Source organism: Narcine bancroftii, chromosome 4, assembly GCF_036971445.1.
Source record: "Narcine bancroftii isolate sNarBan1 chromosome 4, sNarBan1.hap1, whole genome shotgun sequence".
NCBI lineage: Eukaryota > Metazoa > Chordata > Chondrichthyes > Torpediniformes > Narcinidae > Narcine > Narcine bancroftii.
The window spans coordinates 77630855-77651787 of NC_091472.1; the positions used below are offsets into that span (position 1 = coordinate 77630855).

Sequence of the window (20933 nt, forward strand, 5' to 3'; positions counted from 1 at the left end):
ACACTTCTCTCCTACGAACTACATAATAAACAAAATTATTTTTTGTTGTGCAAGGTGAAAAGAAAACAGGCTTTTATTCTGAGTGTAAAATCTGTGGTTTATGATTCTAGACAGACAAATGGAGAATGATTCTTAGTGAACATGTTGGAAAGAAGAAAACATGAACATAGATATTACAAAAATTAAAAAAAAACAATTAAAAAAAAAATAGATTCTTGGAGATCAATGGATTGTCCACAATGAGTCATTAGGAAACATTAATCATAAACTCAAAGATGTGAAAACAAAAAGAACTTTAAATAATTCTTGTAAACTAAAAAATTTTAGTGAGGTCCTTGAGTTTGATGTCTGTGTCTCTATTTTATTGATGCCAGATTCCAAAATGGCTAGTGATGTTGAATTTCACCTCTTGTGATATCATATCTGTTCCTGGATTTTGTCAAGCAAACTACCTTCCTGAATCTACATTCAACAAAGTATGTTGAAGGAAAGGCAATGAAAAATATTTTAGCCTTCTATAATTTCGTAAATCTATTTGGCAGATCATTCTTAACCCAAAAATCTTTTTTAAATTGATTGAACTTGTGGTGTGCAATTACATCACTCTGAAGATCAATCAACTTCTCTTGAATTTTTGCATCAACGTTGGTAGATTGTTCTTCAAATGGATACAATTCCCAGTATGGAATATTGAGATTTAACAGGTATTTAAATCTTTCCTATGTGTATTTGCTTTGGGTACTTCACACAAAAAAATAATGTCATCATCCTTCAATGCTTCTGCGTTCATGTTCAGAATTGGATCTTGACAAAGACTTCTAAGGCTGATTTTTAGCTGTTAGCTCTTGTCCTTAAAAGCTTGAAATTTCTAGTTTAAAAAGACCAAAGGCCAAATTCTGCATATGTCATGGCTCACTATAAAAATGGCAAGCTATTCTTTGTTCATCAATCTCATTATGAAAGCAGTATTAACTACAGTACATCTCCGATTCTATGAAATCCCTAGTTATCTGAAAGTTTATTGGAGCAGAACTAAGCGGGGATGTTGGGTCTTCGGCCCCAGGAGCAGAGAACCTTGGGGCCTCATCAAAAGTGTCAGTGATCAGTGGTGATCAGCATTTTTTTTTTGTGAGAATTAAACTTTATTTTAATGCTTAAAAAACATTACCTTATTGGTGGTTGTTGTATAAATGCTGTTGCTAATGGACTTTTTATTTTTTTTAAAAAATGACTGGTTCTTCGGGGGGAAAAAAAGAACATTTATCTGAAATGGGCCCAGTCCCGACCATTTTGGATAATCGGAGTTGTACTGTAATTCCATGCTAAATCTGTGTCTGCATGTCATCAACAAGGAAAAGCTTCCCTGACAATGCACTTGGAGGTAATGCACTGCCCTAGCCCCAAATTATCTCTGCCATTCTATCCTCTGCAAGATATCTGAAGCCAAGCTGTTCGCAATTTTAGTCTAAATTTGGAATGTTTAATAACTAAGATCTATATGTAGATAAATGTTTGGCCATTGTAATTCGATCCTTTTTAATTTATTTTTTCTTTTAGAGGTTATTTCAACTGACAAGGAGGAGGTAGCCTTTGAGTTAATTGATGTCGCAATTCTTGTGGGCTCAATGCCAAGGCGGGAAGGAATGGAAAGGAAAGACTTGCTGAAGGCCAATGTAAAGATCTTCAAATCCCAGGGTGCTGCTTTAGATAAGTTTGCTAAGAAGACAGTCAAGGTAAGAAGAATTCAGTTCAATTGCAGTCTTCATATTGAGTTTACTGATAAATGTGAAAGATTGTAATGGTTGGTGTAGCGGTTAGCGCAATGCCTTTACAGTGCCAGTGATTGAGACTGGGGATCGGATCCCACGCTGTCTGTGAGGGTTTTCACCGGGGTCTCTGGTTCCCTGCCACCGTTCAAAACACATCGGGGGTTTTTAAATCTGTTTATTCAGTTATATTGAACATGTATACGAGGAGAATTGCATTACATTCATGTACTTGCAAGTATATTTTTAAAAAACCATATTAGTATTTGACAAATCTATATTAGTTCCAAGAAAAGTGCAGAGTACAAAACAAAGGACTCTACATCACCTTTGTTGACCTCACCAAAGCCTTTGACACCGTGAGCAGGAAAGGGCTTTGGCAAATACTAGAGCACCTCGGATGCCCCCCCAAGTTCCTCAACATGGTTATCCAACTGCACAAAAACCAATAAGGTCGGGTCAGATACAGCAATGAGCTCTCCGAACCCTTCTCCATTGACAACGGTATGAAACAAGGCTGTGTCCTCGCACCAACCCTCTTTTCTATCTTCTTCAGCATGATGCTGAAACAAGCCAATAAAGACCTCAACAATGAAGATGGTGTTTACATCCGGTACCTCACGGATGGCAGTCTCTTCAATCTGAGGCGCCTGCAAGCTCACACCAAGACACAAGAGCAACTTGTCCGTGAACTACTCTTTGCAGACGATGCCGCTTTAGTTGCCCATTCAGAGCCAGCTGTCCAGCGCATGACGTCCTGTTTTGCGGAAACTGCCAAAATGTTTGGCCTGGAAGTCAGCCTGAAGAAAACTGAGGTCCTCCATCAGCCAGCTCCCCACCATGACCACCAGCCCCCCCACATCTCCATCGGGCACACTGAACTCAAAACGGTCAACCAGTTTACCTACCTCAGCTGCACCATTTCATCTGATGCAAGGATCGACAAAGAGATAGACAACAGGCTCACCAAGGCAAATAGCGCCTTTGGAAGACTAAACAAAAGAGTCTGGGAAAAACAACCACCTGAAGAAACACATAAAGATCAGTGTGTACAGAGCCGTTGTCATAACCATGCTCCTGTTTGGCTCCGAATCATGGGTCCTCTATCGGCATCACCTACGGCTCCTAGAACGCTTCCATCAGCGCTGCCTCCGCTCCATCCTCAACATTCATTGGAATGACTTCATCACCAACATCGAAGTACTCGAGCTGGCAGAGTCCGCAAGCATCGAATCCATGCTGCTGAAGACCCAACTGTGTTGGGTGGGTCATGTCTCCAGAATGGAGGACCATCGCCTTCCCAAGATGGTGTTCTATGGCGAGCTCTCCACTGGCCACCGACACAGAGGTGCACCAAAGAAGAGGTACAAGGACTGCTTAAAGAAATCTCTTGGTGCCTGCCACATTGACCACTGCCAGTGGGCTAATATCGCCTCCAACCGTGCATCTTGGCGCCTCACAGTTCGACGGGCAGCAACCTCCTTTGAAGAAGACCGCAGAGCGCACCTCACTGACAAAAGACAAAGGAGGAAAAACCCAACCCCAACCGACCAATTTTCCCTTGCAACCGCTGCAACCATGCCTGCCTGTCCCGTATCGGACTTGTCAGTCACCAACGAGCCTGCAGCAGACGTGGACATGCCCCTCCATAAATCTTCGTCCGCGAAGCCAAGCCAAAGAAAAAAAGATTAGCCATGAATTTCTTCCTCTTGTAAAACCAAAAGGAAAAAAAAAGAGGAAAAAAAAATTTTATTACAAAATCCTCTCTAACTAATCTTTTTTTAAAAAAAAGAAATGAAAAGAGGATTGATAGTCCTTTCTGAAAGTAAAGTAAGAAAGCAAAGGGCTTCCAGTTAACCATCAGGAACTAGGAGAGAATCCAGTATAAAATTGATTTCTTAAACAATATGGAAATATTGAATAAACGGTCACCAAACATCAAATTTAAAAGATGTCCGTCTTCTAATTTTCTCCAAACTTAAGCATGACACAACAGCAGAGGTCATGGAAGTAAAGTAGGTGGATTAGGAACCTTCCATTTAGTAATATGGTTTTTCTAACCAATAATGTTGAAAAGGGAATTATTTGGTGTGCAGAAACAGGTATATGCCCAGTCTCCGCAGTCATGATTCCAAAAACAGCTGTTAATAGATTTGGTTATAATTCTAATCCTACAATTTTTGTTAGTTTCAGACACCTTTCCAGAAATTATCTAGTTTTGAACATGACCAGACCATGTGAGTTAGTGGCTATTTCAACTTCGCACCTGTCACAAGTAGGTAGTCCTGTATGACTAAATAAAATAAGTTGTGCCTATAGATAGACAATTGATTTAAACAAAAATGACATAAATAGGAACTTCAGAGATCACAAAAGAGTACTTTTGTAGCTTGAGCCACACATCTGCATGTGATGTCAATGAATTGGATAGCAATTAAAGTAAAATGTGCTGAAATAGATATAAGAAATAAAAAGTGAAATTGATGATCTACATGTTTTTTCTGTCTTTGCTTTCTTTTTAAAATATTTGCATTGAGTTTAACAAAAACCCTTTACATAAGATAAGCTAACGCTGACATAAATCCTATCATATACATATCAATTTTAAATTGGAAGCATAACCATAATTATTACATAACTTGTTTTGTTCAAGACATCAACTTTTGTAATTATAATAATTAAACAATTAAATCATAACTTGTGCCATGACCAAAAATAATAATGAATACAAAAATTATACAAATAATACTTGTAAAATTCCCTTACGTGAGATATTTTATACTTTTCTGATGTGAATATGTTGTTCTGTAGTTAAGCCCCCTTTACTTTTTTGTCTTAAAAATAAAAAGGGAAAAAAGGAAAAACATTTTTTAATCCCTATTAATCTATCCCCTCTCTGAACAAGTTTATCTGTATATATTAAAAATATTCCCACAGAGCATCCACACCACTTAAATCCTCAGATGATTATGATAATCCATGAATGGCCCCACATCTTATCAAATTCAGGCTTTGCACCTTTAATATTATATCTAATTTTTTTCCCAACTTAAAAGGTATGATATCTTGTAACCACTGAATGTGAGTGGGTGAAACATTAACTTTCCACTATATCAAAACTGCTTGTCTAGCTATCAGCAAAGCTAGGATTCTCATCTGCTGTTAGAGTTGTGCCACTCTCTCTCCAACAATACTGAAGATCAGTCACTACCGGAATCTTGTTCTAGGGCGATAGTTACAGTGATTCCAAAGAAAGATAGAGATCCGTTGAATGTAGCTTCGTATTGACCAATTTCTTTATTAAATGTAGATTATAAAATAATGGCTGAAGTATTGGCAAATAGACTTGCTAAATATTTACCTCAGATGGTACAAACAGATCAAACAGGTTTTATTAAGAATAGATGTGCGTATGATAATGTTCTTAGATTGATAACGTTGATCAGTGCATCAAGACAGCGTTCCAACCAACCAACGCTTAATGTGGAAAAAGCTTTTGATAGGGTTGAATGGAATTTTTTTATTTAAGGTGTTGAAATTTAATTTTGGCCTTTTTTTTCTGGTTGGGTTAAGGCATTGTATAAAAATCCCATTGCTACAGTGGTGATGAATGGCCAAATCTCTTTGCCATTTAAATTATCGTGATCAACTCATCAAGGTTGTCCATTGTCACCAGCCTTGTTTGCATTGGTCATTGAACCATTAGCTCAGGCAATTCGACAGAATGATGAGGTTAAAGGGATAAGAATTGCAGATGATGAATATAAAATTAATTTATTTCCTGATGATGTATTGATTTATTCGACACATCCAGAACAGTCTTTGAAATATTTACAAGAATGTTTAGTTCAATTTGGGGAGTAACTGAATGCAAACTATCAATTTTTATATGTTAAATTATGTACCCTTATTGAAAAAGATTAAAATGGATTTGATTAAATGGAAGGATCTTCCACTAACATTAATAGGTCAAGTTAATTGTATTAAAATGAATATTTTTCCTCGTATTCAATACTTATTTCAGTCAATACTGTGTTTACTTTCAAAGGGTTTTTTTCAGGATTTAAATAAAGTGGTGAGGAAATTTTTATGTAAGAGAAAATTACCTTGAGTAGCTTTACAGAAATTGACATGGAAATATGCACTAGGTGGACTCCAGTTGCCTCACTTTCAAAATTATTATGAAGCTGCACAGTTGAGGTTTGTTAGTAGAATGATGGATGTTAATCCGCCTCCTAGTTGGGCTTAGGTGGAGTGAACCTTATTTCTTAATTTGATGTTCACCAGTTTATATATAAGTGGAATTTGAATTTATTGCAGGGATATGATATGCCAGTATTAAAACATTTGTTAAAGATATGGGTTAAAAGAAATGATGTTATAGAAACAAAAGGTAAATTATCAATTCAAACTGCATTATATCAAAATCATCTTATTCCTTTTTCAATGTTTAATAGGTATGTAAAGATATGGTATTTCCAGGGTATAAAAGTGATTCAGGATTGTTTTGAAGGACAGTTTCTTTCTTTTAATCAATTGAGGGAGAAATTTGGTATATTGGTAAATTCTTTATTTGTGTATTACCAACTTAGAGCTTTGATAAGGGATAATTAAGGTAAAGAGATGAGTTTACCTAAGTTAACAAAATTTGAGTATTTGATTTCCTTTATACCAAAGAGAAGTTTTATTTCAGATATATATCGATTGTTACAGGAAACTATGGAAAAACAGAATTTGGAGAAATCTAGAAATAAATGGGAAAGCAATTTAACTTGTGTTATACCTCAAGAGGATTGGGAGGTTATGTGTCATTAAGGGGTAACTAAATTAACTAATGTAAGATATCGTTTGGTTAATTATTTTTTTGCATCAGTTTTATTTGACTCCTGAGAAATTGAAAAAATATGGATTTAGTAATTCGGATTCTTGTTTTAGATGTGGATTTAAATACTGGAACTTTTTTGCATGCAGTTTGGTCTTGTGATAGGGTACAACTATTTTGGTTGGTTTTGGAGAAATTATTTAAAATTAAATTACCATTAGATCCAGAGATTCTTTTGTTGGGTTATATGGTTTCTTTGACTGGGTTGGGGTTGGATAAGTTTCAAATTGCATTTATATGTTAGGCGTTATCTGTGGCACGAAAATGTGTAGCAATTACTTGGAAAGACAATGTAGAGATTAATATAGTGCGTTGGCATAATGTATTGAGATCTTGTATTTATATGGAGAAAATAACACAATTTACATGATAATTACTCTTTTTTGTTAAAATGTGGTCATCTTATTTAGAATATATGGGTTTGGAAATATCTTAAAATATATGTTTTATGTTTTTGGCTCCCCTTGAGGGGGCTGGCTGAGGGGGAGGGAGAAGGGGGGGGGTTCATTATATTGTATAAAAATATTTTTTTCTGTTGTGGCTATTGATTTTATGTTGTTTTTAAAAGTTTTAAATAAGTTTTTTTTTAAAGTTTGAAATACTTCATTCCAGTATTTCTTATGGCTCTGGCATGTCCAAAATGTATGAATTGATGAAGCATCTCCATTGTTGCATCTATCGCAATGAGGAGATCTATCCGTATAAAAACAAGATAATTTGATTTTGGGCATGTGAGCTCTATGGACTACTTTAAATTGTAGGAGGGAGTGTCAAGCACATAATGATGTGCTATTAACCAATTTGAAAATTACATTCCAAGTTTCTTCAGAGTTAAAAGTTGAGCAAAGTATGAGTTTTAAGGATAATCTGAAACAAAGAAAAAAAATCTCTTTGGTCTTTTTGGGGCATTTTAATTTAATAAAGGTTTAATGGATCTTTAAAATAACAAAGGTTTATTCTTGGTTGAAGTGGCATAGATGAATTTAAACTTGAGAACTGGGAGAAATAGGGTGCACAATTACTGGCAAAGAGCATGTTCAGGATTTCATGTGGATAAGAATTGGGGGTTCATTAACATTCAAAAAGGCTTTGGATGAAGTGAATACTGACCTTTGTGTTTAGCTCGGTGTTGTTGCCCTGTTACTGTGGTGTCTTGGATCAGGGTTTTAATTGGGAAGTTCTGAAGATACAATCATTATATGAAATTTAAATTTCCTTCTGTCTGCTGTAAGGCAAAGAATTGCCATTAGTGTTGTCTACTGTCCCTTACAGTAAAATACAGCAACAAAAGTGTCCCTTGAGAGACACTGAGTATCTGTGGATTCACCCCTAGCATTTCTGCACCCTCTGCGAACGTTTGGTCCATTAGTGACTGGAGTTCCAAGTTCCGACACAATCATACGGGAGCCCTTCTTTGCCCTCAGCACAATCACAAATCCCAGTTCCACGAGTCCCTTGACTGCATGTCGCTGACTGCCTGCAGCCTGTTGGGTCCTTCAATTGCTGAGCCCCTTACTGATCTGCTGTCATGGTCACCATCTTGAAGGGTTCTTCAGTCGCTAAGCCCCTACCTGGTATGTTGCCGTGGTCACTGTCCTGTAGGGTTGTCTCCTCTGCTTCTCAAGAGGGTATTCTCCCCTGGTGCCTTGTGCCAGTCCACTGCTCCCCTGGAGTCTACAACCCATTATGGCTGCTGCCAAGCATGGATGCTGCCAACTTGGGCATAGACTCCACAGTTGCATGATTTTAATTGAAAACACCATTGGCTCCTTTAACAGGCCATTTAAGCCTGAACAGAGGTACTGGCATGAGGACTGAATGCTTGGACCCTGCGGAGCAGTGCTGTGTCTCCGGTCCACACCAGCTATGTAGCTATTCTAATAAGTTTTAAACATTGTAATTGTAGTAATTATTCCATCTACTTGCCATTCTCTGTGTGAAGAAATTGTTCCTTAGATCCCCTTTTGAGCCTTTCCCTCTCACCTTAAATCTATGCTCTTTAAAAAAAAACCTGCAATTATCTATTTATGCCCTTCATGATTTTTGTATACCTCCAAAAGGTCTCTCATCAGCTTTCTTGTAGCTCAAGCCCTCAGTCCAAGCAACATTCTTGTGAATCTTTTCTTCATTCTCTCTTGCTTATTGCTTCCTTCCTCTAGTACAGCAACCAGAACTGCACATAATTTTACAAATTCAATGCTTATACAATTTAATTCAAATTGTTTATTTATACATTTGATCCGGTGTGATTAAACCAGTGTGTACAGTTGGCTCTACCCATACTTTATGTTGCAATAAACAAAGAAATAATTTCTTCCAGGTTCTTGTTGTGGGCAACCCTGCCAATACCAATTGTTTGATTGCACTGAAGTCTGCACCATCAATTCCCAAAGAGAATTTCTTTTGCTTGACTCGCTTGGATCATAATAGAGCAAAAGCTCAGGTATTATCCAATATCATCTTTTTTTTATGCAATTGTTTAGGGATTTAAACAAGGGGATGTGATATTAGTTTTAATTACCTTTCAAACTGCCTCCCATGTATATTCTTCATTTGGATAGTTTCTTGTGCTTGGTTGGAAGTTGTGGGTGAATGCTGAAGTCATTTGAATGAAGACTGGAACAATTTTAAATTTCCAAATAACCCAAATGTGAACACCTCTTAATCTGAATATCACATTGTCAGTGTTTTGAAAGGTTGGAATATTTTTCTCTCTATTTATTTAAATTCTGTTTCTTGTTAACAGTTTGTATTACAACTTGTTTTCTCTTTTAGGTTGCAACTAGATTGGATGTACCTGCTAATGATGTCAAGAATGTTATCATCTGGGGTAATCACTCTTCTACTCAATATCCAGATGTACATCATGCAACTGTGAAAATTCATGGAAAGGAAATGAGTGTCATTGATGCCATAAAGGATGATAACTGGCTGAAGAATGACTTTATTAAAGTAAGTAACAGCATTATTATAAATATTTGCATTTATTGGGAGGAAAAACAATTAGTGCAACTACATGTAGAGATGGATGAATTGGTATTTGTTTTGGGTTGGTTTCCTTTAATTATTTTACAGGGACTGACTTGAATTTTTTTCTTTCTAAATTATCATGTTGTGCTATTTTGTCTTTCATATCCTTACTGGATTGTGAAACACCAACCATAATACTATAGTACATTCATTTGGTGATTATTGTAGTGTTTGGAAGAAATTGTTAGAGGCTATGTGCAAATAAAGATTGCAACAATGAAGAACTATTTTATCCTGAACAATTTTTTGACAAGATGCTCATAGGTGAAGATGACGAGTGAATACCTGCTGTATTCTTGCTGTGGTTTTAACTCATACAATGGTTTACAGAAGCCTAAATAATTACAAAATTACACTGTTCTTTTGACAAGTTCGTCCTTAGTTTTAGCACAGTTGATTGCAATGAATGAAATTGCTTTGTCTTGTATCAATGTTCTAAACATTGCATATTTTAAGTTTTAAAATCAGAAACAAAGCTTAATTTGGGTTGTATGAAGTGACTTCCTCAGATGTGCCTATTTGTAGTCAATATTATTTTAAAGGTATTTATTCATCTCAATATTTATGCACCAGTATAAATGTGTTTGGTTTCTTTGGATTAAGTGCACCAGCAGAGCCAATGGGCACATAATCCACTAAAATTTAATGAGGGTGAGTGAGAGACCTAAGTTCATGAACTTGGATTAATTTTCTTTATTTCTCCCAAAAGACCATACAGCAACGTGGTGCTGCAGTGATTCAGGCGAGGAAGCTTTCCAGTGCAATGTCAGCTGCTAAAGCAATCTCTGATCATATGAGAGATATCTGGTTTGGTACTCCTGAGGTATGCTAGTTAATACTTTGAAATGGACAAACTATTGCGTTTGTGTTTTTTCCTGAAGTGGGTGTTTGAGTCTCCATTTTCTGCTTCTGGCTAAACTCCCACATTCTACTTGCTAACATCTCGTAGGGTAGATATTGAGGTCTCTGCATATATTTCCTCTTAAAAGATTCTTTGATTTTTTTTTTAAATGACAAAATAGATTTTTTTCATTGACTTTTCCTCCAAACAAGAGTCTTGTCTTGGCACCCAATGTTTTCTTATGATGACCCTTCAGCTCTGTGTACACTATTCTCCACCACTTTACAGGATAGGATTGCTGGCACTAAAGGTTGCAGAGGAAATTTCAGAGAAAATTGTCACTGGTAAACTGAGAAAAGATGCTATAAGGAGACCTCATTGGCAGGCCCACGGAGAGTAAATTGTCTGGTGAAGAACCCTCGGTGGAGAGCTTCACGTTCTAAGGAATGAATATTACCAACAAGCTGTCCAGGTCGAGTCACGTTGATGCCATGACGAGTATAGCACATCAACAAATCTACTTCCTCAGAATCCTAAGGAAATTTGGTGTGTTCCCAATGTCTTTTTCCAATTTTAATAGATGGATCATCAAAAATATCCTGGACAGGAATGACACAGTCCAATATTGCAATAAACTAGAGAATTGTGAAGGAATTACAAACTTATCTTGTAAAGCACCCTCTAATCCATCTTGCTGCCTCACAAAACTGCCAATACATTAAAGGATCCATCCCACCCTGATCAGTCTCTCTTCCCCCCCCCCATCCCACAACCGAAGCTTCCAGATTTGTGGAACATTTCTTTCTTGCTGTTATCAGACTCTTGAATGGTCCTCTGTTTAATGATGATGCCCCTGCATTGTTTAACTGTTCCTTTATCTGTATCCTGCACTCTTTGAATTGTAACCTGCTATAACTATAGGTTGACTTGGCTTGCAGATAGTACTCAAAACAAAACTTTTCATTTTATGTTGCTGCTGTTGACAAATAAATCAATTTCTCACATCTCTCCACCCCCCCCCCCCCAAAAAAAAAGCATGTGCAGATTGGTAGGTTGAATCGCTGTAAATTGTCTAGTTTGTGTGAGAGCAGTTAAATCTAAGGGAGTTAGATTTAACTGGACCTGGTCTAACTGGACCAGGGTTCAAGTTCCATACTGTCTGTAAGGAGTTTGTACATTCTCCCAGTGTTTTATCCAGGGCTCTGGCTTCTTCCCACCGTTAAAATCTACCGGGGGTGTAGTTTATGGGTGTGAATTGAGCGGCACAAGCTCATTTGCCAAACTGGCCTGTTTTATGTCTTAAAAATAATGTAGTATTAATGTTACAAGATGGTTGACTATTGGCAGTGGGTTAATTGTCATGGTGGGCTAAAGGGCTTGTATTTGGAATGTACAGTGTTATTCAATTTTAGTGACTTTAAGAAAAATGCATGCAGTTTGATTTTTGCTCTTTTGTATTCTGAGTTAATGACTTTTTGAACACGTTAGGTTAAAAGCATTGTTGATGCATGTTTTAGATTTATTATCAAGGTTGCAGGTTGGTAAAAGTTGGACTGAGAGTCCAGAGCTTTGTTTAGAATGGAATGTTGGTGTTCTATGATGCTCTCTGAATATAAATTGTCACATCTCATTGCATGCTTTAGGCAACCTGTTGATCATGATTTGCAGACAAAATAAATGAAAATTATGTGAAAAGTAGCTCTCAGATCAAAATTCAAGAGGAAAAATAAACAGTTGGTGGAACTCCAAGTTGGGCAATATCTGTGGAGGGAGAGGGATATGTGATGTTTCATTTTAAAATCCTGCATCAGATACTTGATCCAGTTTAACATCTGCAGTATCTTGTGTCTTCTGTCAAACATTCTTTAACATATCTTTTATGGTGGTCGGAGGTTGAATTTTGTGGCAGTTGCTAATTTAGTTGAACATTTGATTTTTTTTTTTATTGTAATGTTTCCAAAACAAAGCTACAGATGAGTGAAAGTGTTTTTCTCCCTATCCCAGGGTGAATGGGTGTCAATGGGAGTGATTTCTGATGAAAATGAATACCATATCCCAAGTGACTTGGTCTATTCTTTCCCAGTTAAAATCAAGGTAAACCTCTTTTTGCTTTCCTTGAAATTGTACATATTATGTGTCAATAAAAGTTCTTGAATTATTTTGAATTGTGAACTGGAATAGTTTGGTTTCAACAATGTTGGTATGAAATATTCCTATTCTTAATAAAAGCTAGTGATGCAAGTGTTCATTAATTGCCTGCCTTTGTTCCAGGATAAAACTTGGAGTATTGTCAGTTGTTTGCCAATCAATGATTTCTCCTGTGCAAAGATGAAAGATACTGCTGCTGAACTAGTTGAAGAGAGAGATGCAGCCACTGAGTTCCTGACAAGTATATGAAATCATTGTTTATCAAAATACAATGTATAGTTCCAGCAAAACAAATCAACTGTTGGATCTGTTGAATCAATAAAAACATTAAATAAGGAATATCACCTTCACTGTAACAGTTAATATTCAATAAATGCATTACTATTCTATGTGAGGAGGTTTTCCAGAAATGGATATTAAAAAAAGTAAACTTCCTATCAATATCTTTTGCCTCTTTTATTTCTTCAGTAATTTGTATTGATTTCCCAATTTAGAAATAAGAGACTTGGATGAGTATAAAGTAAAGCTTTGCATGGTTATTGTGCAGTCAGGGGAGAAGATTAGACATTTTTAAATAGGCCTTTGTAAGAGCATTGCAGGGGTGTTTCTTGCTGTCCTCTGCAAATGAAAATGAAATCGGTGGACTATAAACCCAAAGGGATGTGGCAGGGGGAGGGCCATGTCGGGGAGGTTTCAGCTTACCTATCTGTGCCCTCAAGCCCTGGAGGATGTCTAAGGCACTGGGTTGTGGGCCAGGAGGGTTGAAGTGTATGTCCTCTGGGATGGTAAGCAGGGAGCTGTACACGATCTCAGAAGATGATGCTGGCAGGTCTTCTTTTGGTGTTTTGGAAATTCCCAATAGCACCCTGGGATTCATCCATCCAATTCAGGCCTTGCAGACGAGCTTTCAGGGCTATTTTCAGATAGCAGTGAAAATGTTCGACAAGTCCATTTGTCCGAGGATGGTCGGCCATGGCTATGTTGAACCAGAGCAAGGACTTGAACTGGGCCCCTCGGTCTGAGGTGATGTGGGTCAGGACGCCAAAGCATGCAACCCAAGTGGACAAGAAAGGTCTGGTGCAAGTTTCTGTCACATGTAGGCAGGGGTATCGCTTCCAGCTAACGGGTAAAACGGTCAACTACTGTGAATAAATACTGCTTACCTTGGCTCACGGGGTGCAGGCTAACGATGTACACATGGTTAAGCTGGCATTTCACCGGGATGAAACTCTGGAGAGGGGCTTTGGTGTGTTTGTGCACTTTGGTGTGTTGTCGGTCCAAGCAAATATTGGCCCATGGAGTTATGTCATGGCGGAGGCCATGCCACACAAACTTGTTGGACAGTAGGTGGACCTTATTGAAGGGTGTGACAGACCATGAATTTAGTCGAACACCCACCATCACCAGGTTGCAGGTGGGATGGGTCTGAGGAAGGCTGTGAATGTGTCACACAGTTAAGTCAGGCTTCCCAGTGAAGGACAGAAATCACTAACCTTCCAACTGGTGATGGCAGTCCATTAGGCCTGGACATCAGCATCCTCAGCATGGTCTTTGGTCAGCTGAGCAGCATCGAGTCCTGAGATAGCAGAGATGGTCTGGATAGAATGTCTGTCACAACATTGGAGTTGCCTGCGACGTGGCGATTGTCCATAGTATACTCCAAAATGTAGGAGAGGTGTCATTGTTGCCTCGCCAACCTTGCTAAGTCATGGGCTTGTAGTCTGTGTAGGTGATGAAAACCCTTCCTTCTAATATGTACTGGAAATGTCGATTTGCCAGGTAAAGGGCCAACAGTTTATGGTCAAACACGGAGATCTGGTGGCCGGAGATGTTTGCTGAAAAAAGCCAGGGGGTGCCACTGTTCATTAACCCACTGCTCCAGAACTGCACTGACTGCTCTGTCTGATGCATCTGTTGTAAGGGTCCGGGTGGGGGGGGGGGTGAAGGAAGAGTCGGGATGAGCCAAAGATATGGCCTCCACTAGTGCTTCTTTGGTTGCCTGGAATACTTCAATGGTTTAATGTGTCTACTGGAGTGCCTTGTCACTGAGATTGATGAGGTCGAATAGGGGTTGCACAAGGGTGGCTGCTCCCAGAAGGAAACTATGATAAAAGTTCACTATCCCTAGGGTTCCTCTAGGCCTTTGGTGCTTGTCTGGGGAATCGCTGGATGGCTTCTACCCTATCCGTCACCAGCATGGCACCCTCATGGGTAATATGGTATCCAAGGAAATCGATAGTTTCCAGGCCAAAGTGGCACTTAACTGGCTTCACTGAGTCCGAACTCCTGCAGCCTGTTGAAAAATTGAGTGAGGTGTGTGCTGGCGTTGGAGCTGTCAATGAGGATGTCATCCAGATAGACAAAGATGAAATTGAGGTCCCTACTAACCATATCCATGAGCTGCTGAAATGTCTGGGTTGCGTTCTTTAATCTGAAAGGTGTCCGGAGTAACTTGAAAAGGCCGAAAGATGTAATAATGGCCATTTTTAGGACATCATTATAGGATGCACCGGAATCTGATGGTACCCCTTCACAAAGTCCACCTTCGAGAAAATTCGGCAATCCTGGAGCCGTGTAGTGAAGTCTTGGACATGTGGGATGGAGTAACTATCTGGGATTGTGACGTCATTGAGTCATCTGTAGTCGCCACACGGATGCCAACCGCCAAAGTGCTTCTGAACCGTGTGCAGTGGGGACACCTGGGGCTGTTTGAATGGCAGAAGATAACCAACTCCTCCATGGCAACAAACTCGGTCTTGGCTTGGAAGAGTTTATCCTGTAGGAGGAGCTGTGCCTGTGCATACACTGGGGGCCAGGTGGACTCAGTGGTGCTCCATGCCATGTGCTGGTTTAGAGTCATGGAAATTGGATGCCAACAGTGACAGGTACTTGGCCAGTAAAAGGGCATAGTCATTGCGGTCTAGAGTGTGGATGCCCAATGGCAAAAAGAAATGTTGCAGTAGGGTGAGGGAATATGACTGGAATGTGGTAGCATTGACCAAGCGGCATCTGTTCACACCTACCAGTAATGATGTATTACATATTCCAAAGTGAGGGCCCAAAGCCAGGCTTGCACTGGTCAAGGGAGAAATGGGAGTCGGACTTAGACACAACAATCAATGAAGAGTGGTGGCAAGACCTGTGTCTGAACAGTGTGATGGGAGTCATTAATGCCAGATACAGGTTGGTGCAATACAATTTCTTGCACCAGGTGTACCTCATAACACAAAATGTCAAAAATCAAAGTCTGAAGTAATGCAGATTACACAAAGTTTAAAAAAGACTCACCATTTAAATGGCAAACACAAACAATCCGATACCTAGGTATTAGACTAGATGATAATCTAGGCCATCTGTACAAATTAAATTTTCAGCCATTAATGAAGAAGTTACAAGATGAGTTAGAACATTGGAAAGATTTACCGCTAACACTGATAGGAAGGGTAAATTGCATTAAAATGAATATCTTCCCAAGGATACAATACCTATTTCAATCGTTACCAATTCCCTTAACAAAGAAATTCTTCAATGAGCTAAAGAAAATAAGGAAATTCTTATGGAAAGGGGGGAATCCAAGGATAGCGCTAGATAATTTAACAGAATGGTACAAACAAGGGGGTTTGCAGCTACCAAACTTTAAAAATTATTATAGAGCAGCACAATTAAGATATCTATCAGATTTTTATCAAACAAGGGAAAAACCAGATTGGACCAGGATAGAGCTAGATAAAATAGGGGAGAAGGTACCAGAACATATACTTTATAAGTGGGATGAAAAACTGGTGCAATATAGAAGTTCACCAGTACTGTACCATCTGCTCAACATTTAGAAGAAGATTCATGTAGAAAGGAAAAAACAGATTACTAACTACCAAAATTATTATTGACGCAAAATCAACTAATCCCTTTTACAATAGATAACCTTTCCTTTAGAGAATGGGAGAGAAAAGGGATTAAAAGAATAGAAAATTGTTTTTTGGGAAATAATTTATTAACATTTGAACAATTGAAGTATAAATATGGAATAACTCACGGTACAATGTTTGCATAACACCAACTGAAAACCTACTTAAAGGACAAATTGGGAAGCAGACTGAGATTACCAGAAGGAAGCAGCTTTGAATATGTGATTACAGACACAATGATAATTAAAAGATTTATCACAAATATTTACATCAAGCTGAAAGAGAAAGAAAATGATGAAATAAGCTATAAACCTAAACAAAAGTGGGAACAAGATCTAAACGTAAAGATAAAAAATGAAATATGGAAAAAGGTATGCTCTGGAACTATGAGAAATATAATAAACACGAGGTTATGCATGATACAATATAATTGGTTATGCAGGCTATATATCACGCTCCAAAAGTTAAATAAATGGGACCCAACAGTATCAGATAGATCTTTTCACTGTAAGAAGGAAATGGGAACAACAGTACATGCAATTTGGGCACGTGAGAAAGTGAAAAAGTTTTGTGAAGATCTAAATCAGGTATTAAATAAAATCACAAAAAGCAACATACCAAAAAATCCAGAGATCTTTCTTCTAAATAATATAAGAAGTAAAGAATTAGGCCTCAAACTGGATGAAGTGCAAAAAAGATTTATTATGATAGCCTTAGCCATAGCAAAAAAAGTATAATGTCAACTTGGAAATTAGAAGAGAGCCTGAGAGTACAGCAATGTACATGGAAATGAATAAATGTATTCCATTGGAAAAAAATAACATATAATTTAAAAAATAAAGTCACATTATTCAAACAAATTTGGGAACTCTACATGGAACACCACAGAGAGGGCCTACCACGGACCTCCACCCCCTAAAATGATAGAATGAAAAGAAGACGAAATGAACCGACCCGGTGTGTAAAAGTAGATGACAATTTTCTTGTTTATTTTCATTGTGTGATGACATTGTTTAATGGGTTTATTGTATATGTTGAACGTTTAATGGGTTTGGAGGGGGGTGAGAAGGAGGGGGAAAGAGAGGGGGAAAAAGGGGAGAAAATGACACTGTGTATATTCAAGAGGGAAATGTGTGTATTTTGATTAATATGGTTCATAGTGTGAAAAATAAAACAAAATTTTAAAAAAGAAAGAGCATACTGGTGAGCTCGGGCTGGTGTTCAAAAGAAAGACCTCCACTCCTGATGACTTAATTCTCATCATAATGAAGAAAATCCCCAAACGCCTGTCTGACAGATCAGAAACACTCTTTAGGAGGCATGTGTGACTACTGTCCGCAGAAGATTTCATGAACAGAAATACAGAGGCTATACTGCAATGTACAAATCACTAGTTGCCACAGAAAGGTTGGCTAGATTATAGTTTGCCAAGAAGTATTTTAAAAAGCCTGCAGAAATCTAGAAAAAGGTCTTGTGACAGATGTAACCAAGATTAACCTGTATCAGTGATGGCAACAGCGAAGTGTGGAGGTATCAAGGAACAGCCCAAAATCTAAAGCATACCACCTTTGCCATGGTTGCATCTTGCAGTGTGGCCTCTTTATTTATGTTCTTGAAGTTGTCTGCGGTCTATAGTCATTGACATATCCACACCGGCCTCCTGAAAAATGTTTTTGATCTGTTGGAGATATGTTTGGGGACTTCATTTTGATGAGAATTGGAATACCAGTACCTGTGCGATTTCTGAGCTCACCATTATGCTCTTTCTTTTTAATGATGTTCATAACAATTGATTTTGGTAATCCTAAACTTTGGGAAATGTCACTTACTATTTTATTCTTGTTTTTAAACCTTTGAGTTTGATTGGGACAACTCTGTTCCTCATGTTGAAAAATGACATCTACGGACTCCAAAGGTGATCAAAAGCTCTCTTACACCAATTAAATAAACCTGAGTAATTGTAATGGAAGATTCTAACCTGTTTTTTTAAACTTGCAGCTCTGGGTTCTGCAAGGCTGAGAACCTGCTTGTGTTTTAGAATCAGCAGACATAAGCTAAATTCCACCAAGGGGCCAGAGATGCTGTTATCTGACGAAAGGACATCTGTGTACCAAGAACATTTAATCTTCCTGCTTGTTTTGGTCACAGACTGTCAGAGGCCTAGCCTTGATGCAAAATAAACCATTGTATTCAAAGTGATAAGCTGAAAATTATGTTATTCGTTAATTAACCTAGCATGCTAGCTTGCTTGCTTATCTTTCTTGCTGTGCTGGGAATAGGTGCTTGGGTAAGCAGTTTTTGGGTAATATAAGTCATGGTCCCACTGCTGAAGTTTGAGACTCTTCGAGAGGTGGCAACATCTCTCAGCAAGAAGAAGAACTTCTGGAGTCCAGCCAACGTCCTGGTCAGGGGAGGTGGAGAAGCTACTATCGGCGCCCTGACAACCTACTACAAGTGTGCAGTCGTTGCCTCGCTTCGGCAGTTGGGACCAGTCCAAGCGTTCATAAGTATAGTTGGGAAGGGCTTGCATATTGTAGTGTGAAATCAGCTTTTGAATTTGTAATAAACATTTGTATAAACTGAAACTGCTCTCGGTGTGTGTGTCTATTTTCTTTCGGTAGCTCAAACACTGTGACCAATCTAAAACGAACAAAATGAGAGGTACAAATTTACTCAAGACAGTAATCACAAACATTATGGTGCCCTGAAATAGAAACATAGAATATTTCAGAACAGAAACAGGCCCCTTCAGCCCTTCTAATCTGGGCCAATTTTTTTTTGCCTTGTCCTACTGACCTGCACCTCCATAGCCCTCCATATCTCTAATCCACATAACTGTCTAAATTTTTCTGAAATGGTAAAATTGAGCCCACATTCACTACTTCAGCTGGCAGCTCGTTCCACACTCCCATTACTCTGTGTGTGAAGAAGTTTCCCCTCATGTTCTTCCTAAACTTTTCCCCTTTCACTCTTAACCCATGTCCTCTGGTTTGTACCTCTCCTATTCTCGGTGAAAAAAAGCCTATCTAGATTTACTCTATCTCCCTCATAATTTTAAATACCTCTTTCAAATCTCCCCTCATTCTTCTTTGCTCCAGGGAATAAAGTCCTAGCCTGTTTAACCTTTCCCTGTAACTCAGTTCCTGAAATCCGGGCAACATTGTAGTAAATCTTCTCTGCACTCTTTCTATCTTATTGGTACCTTTCCTGTAGTTAGTTGGCCAAAACTGCACACAATACTCCAAATTTGGCCTCACCAATGTCTTATACAACTTTATCAGAACATCCCAACTCCTAAACTCAATACTTCATTTACGAAAGCTAAAACAACAATTGTCCCAGCCCTGATCCCTGAGGCACACCACTAGTTACAGGCCTCCAGTCTGAGAAGCAATCATCCACCTCTGGATTCTCACGTCTAGCTATTGTTCAATTCATTTCACTACTTCACCATCAATACCTAGTATCTGAACCTTCCCGACTAACCTCCCATGTAGGACCTTGTCAAAGGCCTTACTAAAGTCCATATAGAGAACAGCTAAAGACTTTCCTTCATCAACTTTCCTGGTCACCTCAAATAACTCTATAAGATAGGTTAAACATCACCTACCATGATAAAGCTCTAATCAGCTTCTGGTTATCCAAATAACTGTGTATTCCATCTCTTAGAACACCTTCCAATAATTTACCTACTACTGACATCACCGGTCTAATATTTCCAGGGTTACTTTTGGAGCCTTTTTTTAAACAACAGAACAACATGAGCTGCCCTCCAATTTTCTGGCAACACATCTGTGGCTAAAGGCATTTAAATATTTTTGCCAGAGCCCCTGCAATTTCTACCCTAACCTTCCTCAAGGTCAGAGGGAATATCTTGTCAGGCTTTGGGGATTTTCTGCCCTTATTTGCTTTAAGACAAGCACTTCCTCCTCTTTAATCTGTTCAAGTTCCATGACCTCACTACTTGCTTTCCTTACCATGACTCTCTGCATGTTTCCTGAGTGAATACTGATAAAAAAAAATTAAGTTCTCTTGGCTCCATACAAAGCTGGCCATTCTGATCTTAAAGGGGACCAATTTTGTCCCTTACTATCTTTTTGCTCTTAATATACTTCTAGAAACCCTTAGAATTTATTTGCTCATATTAGTCAGTTTTCTGGCTTTAAATGAAATCTGCATAGAAGTGAACTATTACCCTTAAAGGGTTCCTTATTAAGATATTCTACTTTACCTTTTAAGATTATGAATGATCAATTTATTTATCTTGGAATTACAATTACTAGGAGTTATAAACAGCTATTTAAGGAATTTTTTTCTGTATTATTTAATCCGGCCAAATTATTGTTATTGAGATGGTTAGC

At 38.3% G+C, this 20933-nt stretch overlaps 2 protein-coding genes across 10 annotated transcripts in view; one reads left to right on the plus strand and one right to left on the minus strand.

The window, feature by feature from the left end:
• mdh1ab (malate dehydrogenase 1Ab, NAD (soluble)) overlaps window positions 1-13108 on the plus strand; it is a 32917-nt gene extending 19809 nt beyond the window's left edge. For both annotated transcript variants that reach the window (XM_069931713.1, XM_069931714.1), the window contains exons 4-9: window positions 1558-1733; window positions 8969-9091; window positions 9424-9600; window positions 10388-10501; window positions 12524-12613; window positions 12791-13108. In XM_069931713.1, the coding sequence (XP_069787814.1) occupies window positions 1558-1733; window positions 8969-9091; window positions 9424-9600; window positions 10388-10501; window positions 12524-12613; window positions 12791-12916 (806 nt within the window). In that variant the 3' untranslated portion in view covers window positions 12917-13108. The remainder of the gene's footprint in view (window positions 1-1557; window positions 1734-8968; window positions 9092-9423; window positions 9601-10387; window positions 10502-12523; window positions 12614-12790) is intronic.
• wdpcp (WD repeat containing planar cell polarity effector) overlaps window positions 1-20933 on the minus strand; it is a 291775-nt gene that overhangs the window by 255875 nt on the left and 14967 nt on the right. For 6 of the 8 annotated variants that reach the window (XM_069931706.1, XM_069931702.1, XM_069931704.1 and 3 more), the window contains exons 3-4: window positions 7759-7873; window positions 4533-4600 (exon numbers count right to left, since the gene is read on the minus strand). The exons of 1 other annotated variant lie outside the window; for it this stretch is intronic. The gene's annotated coding sequence lies outside the window, so the exon portion shown is untranslated. Of the gene's footprint in view, window positions 1-4532; window positions 4601-7758; window positions 7874-8699; window positions 8810-20933 lie in introns of those variants that run through there. One more of the 8 variants, XM_069931703.1, reaches the window with a different exon arrangement.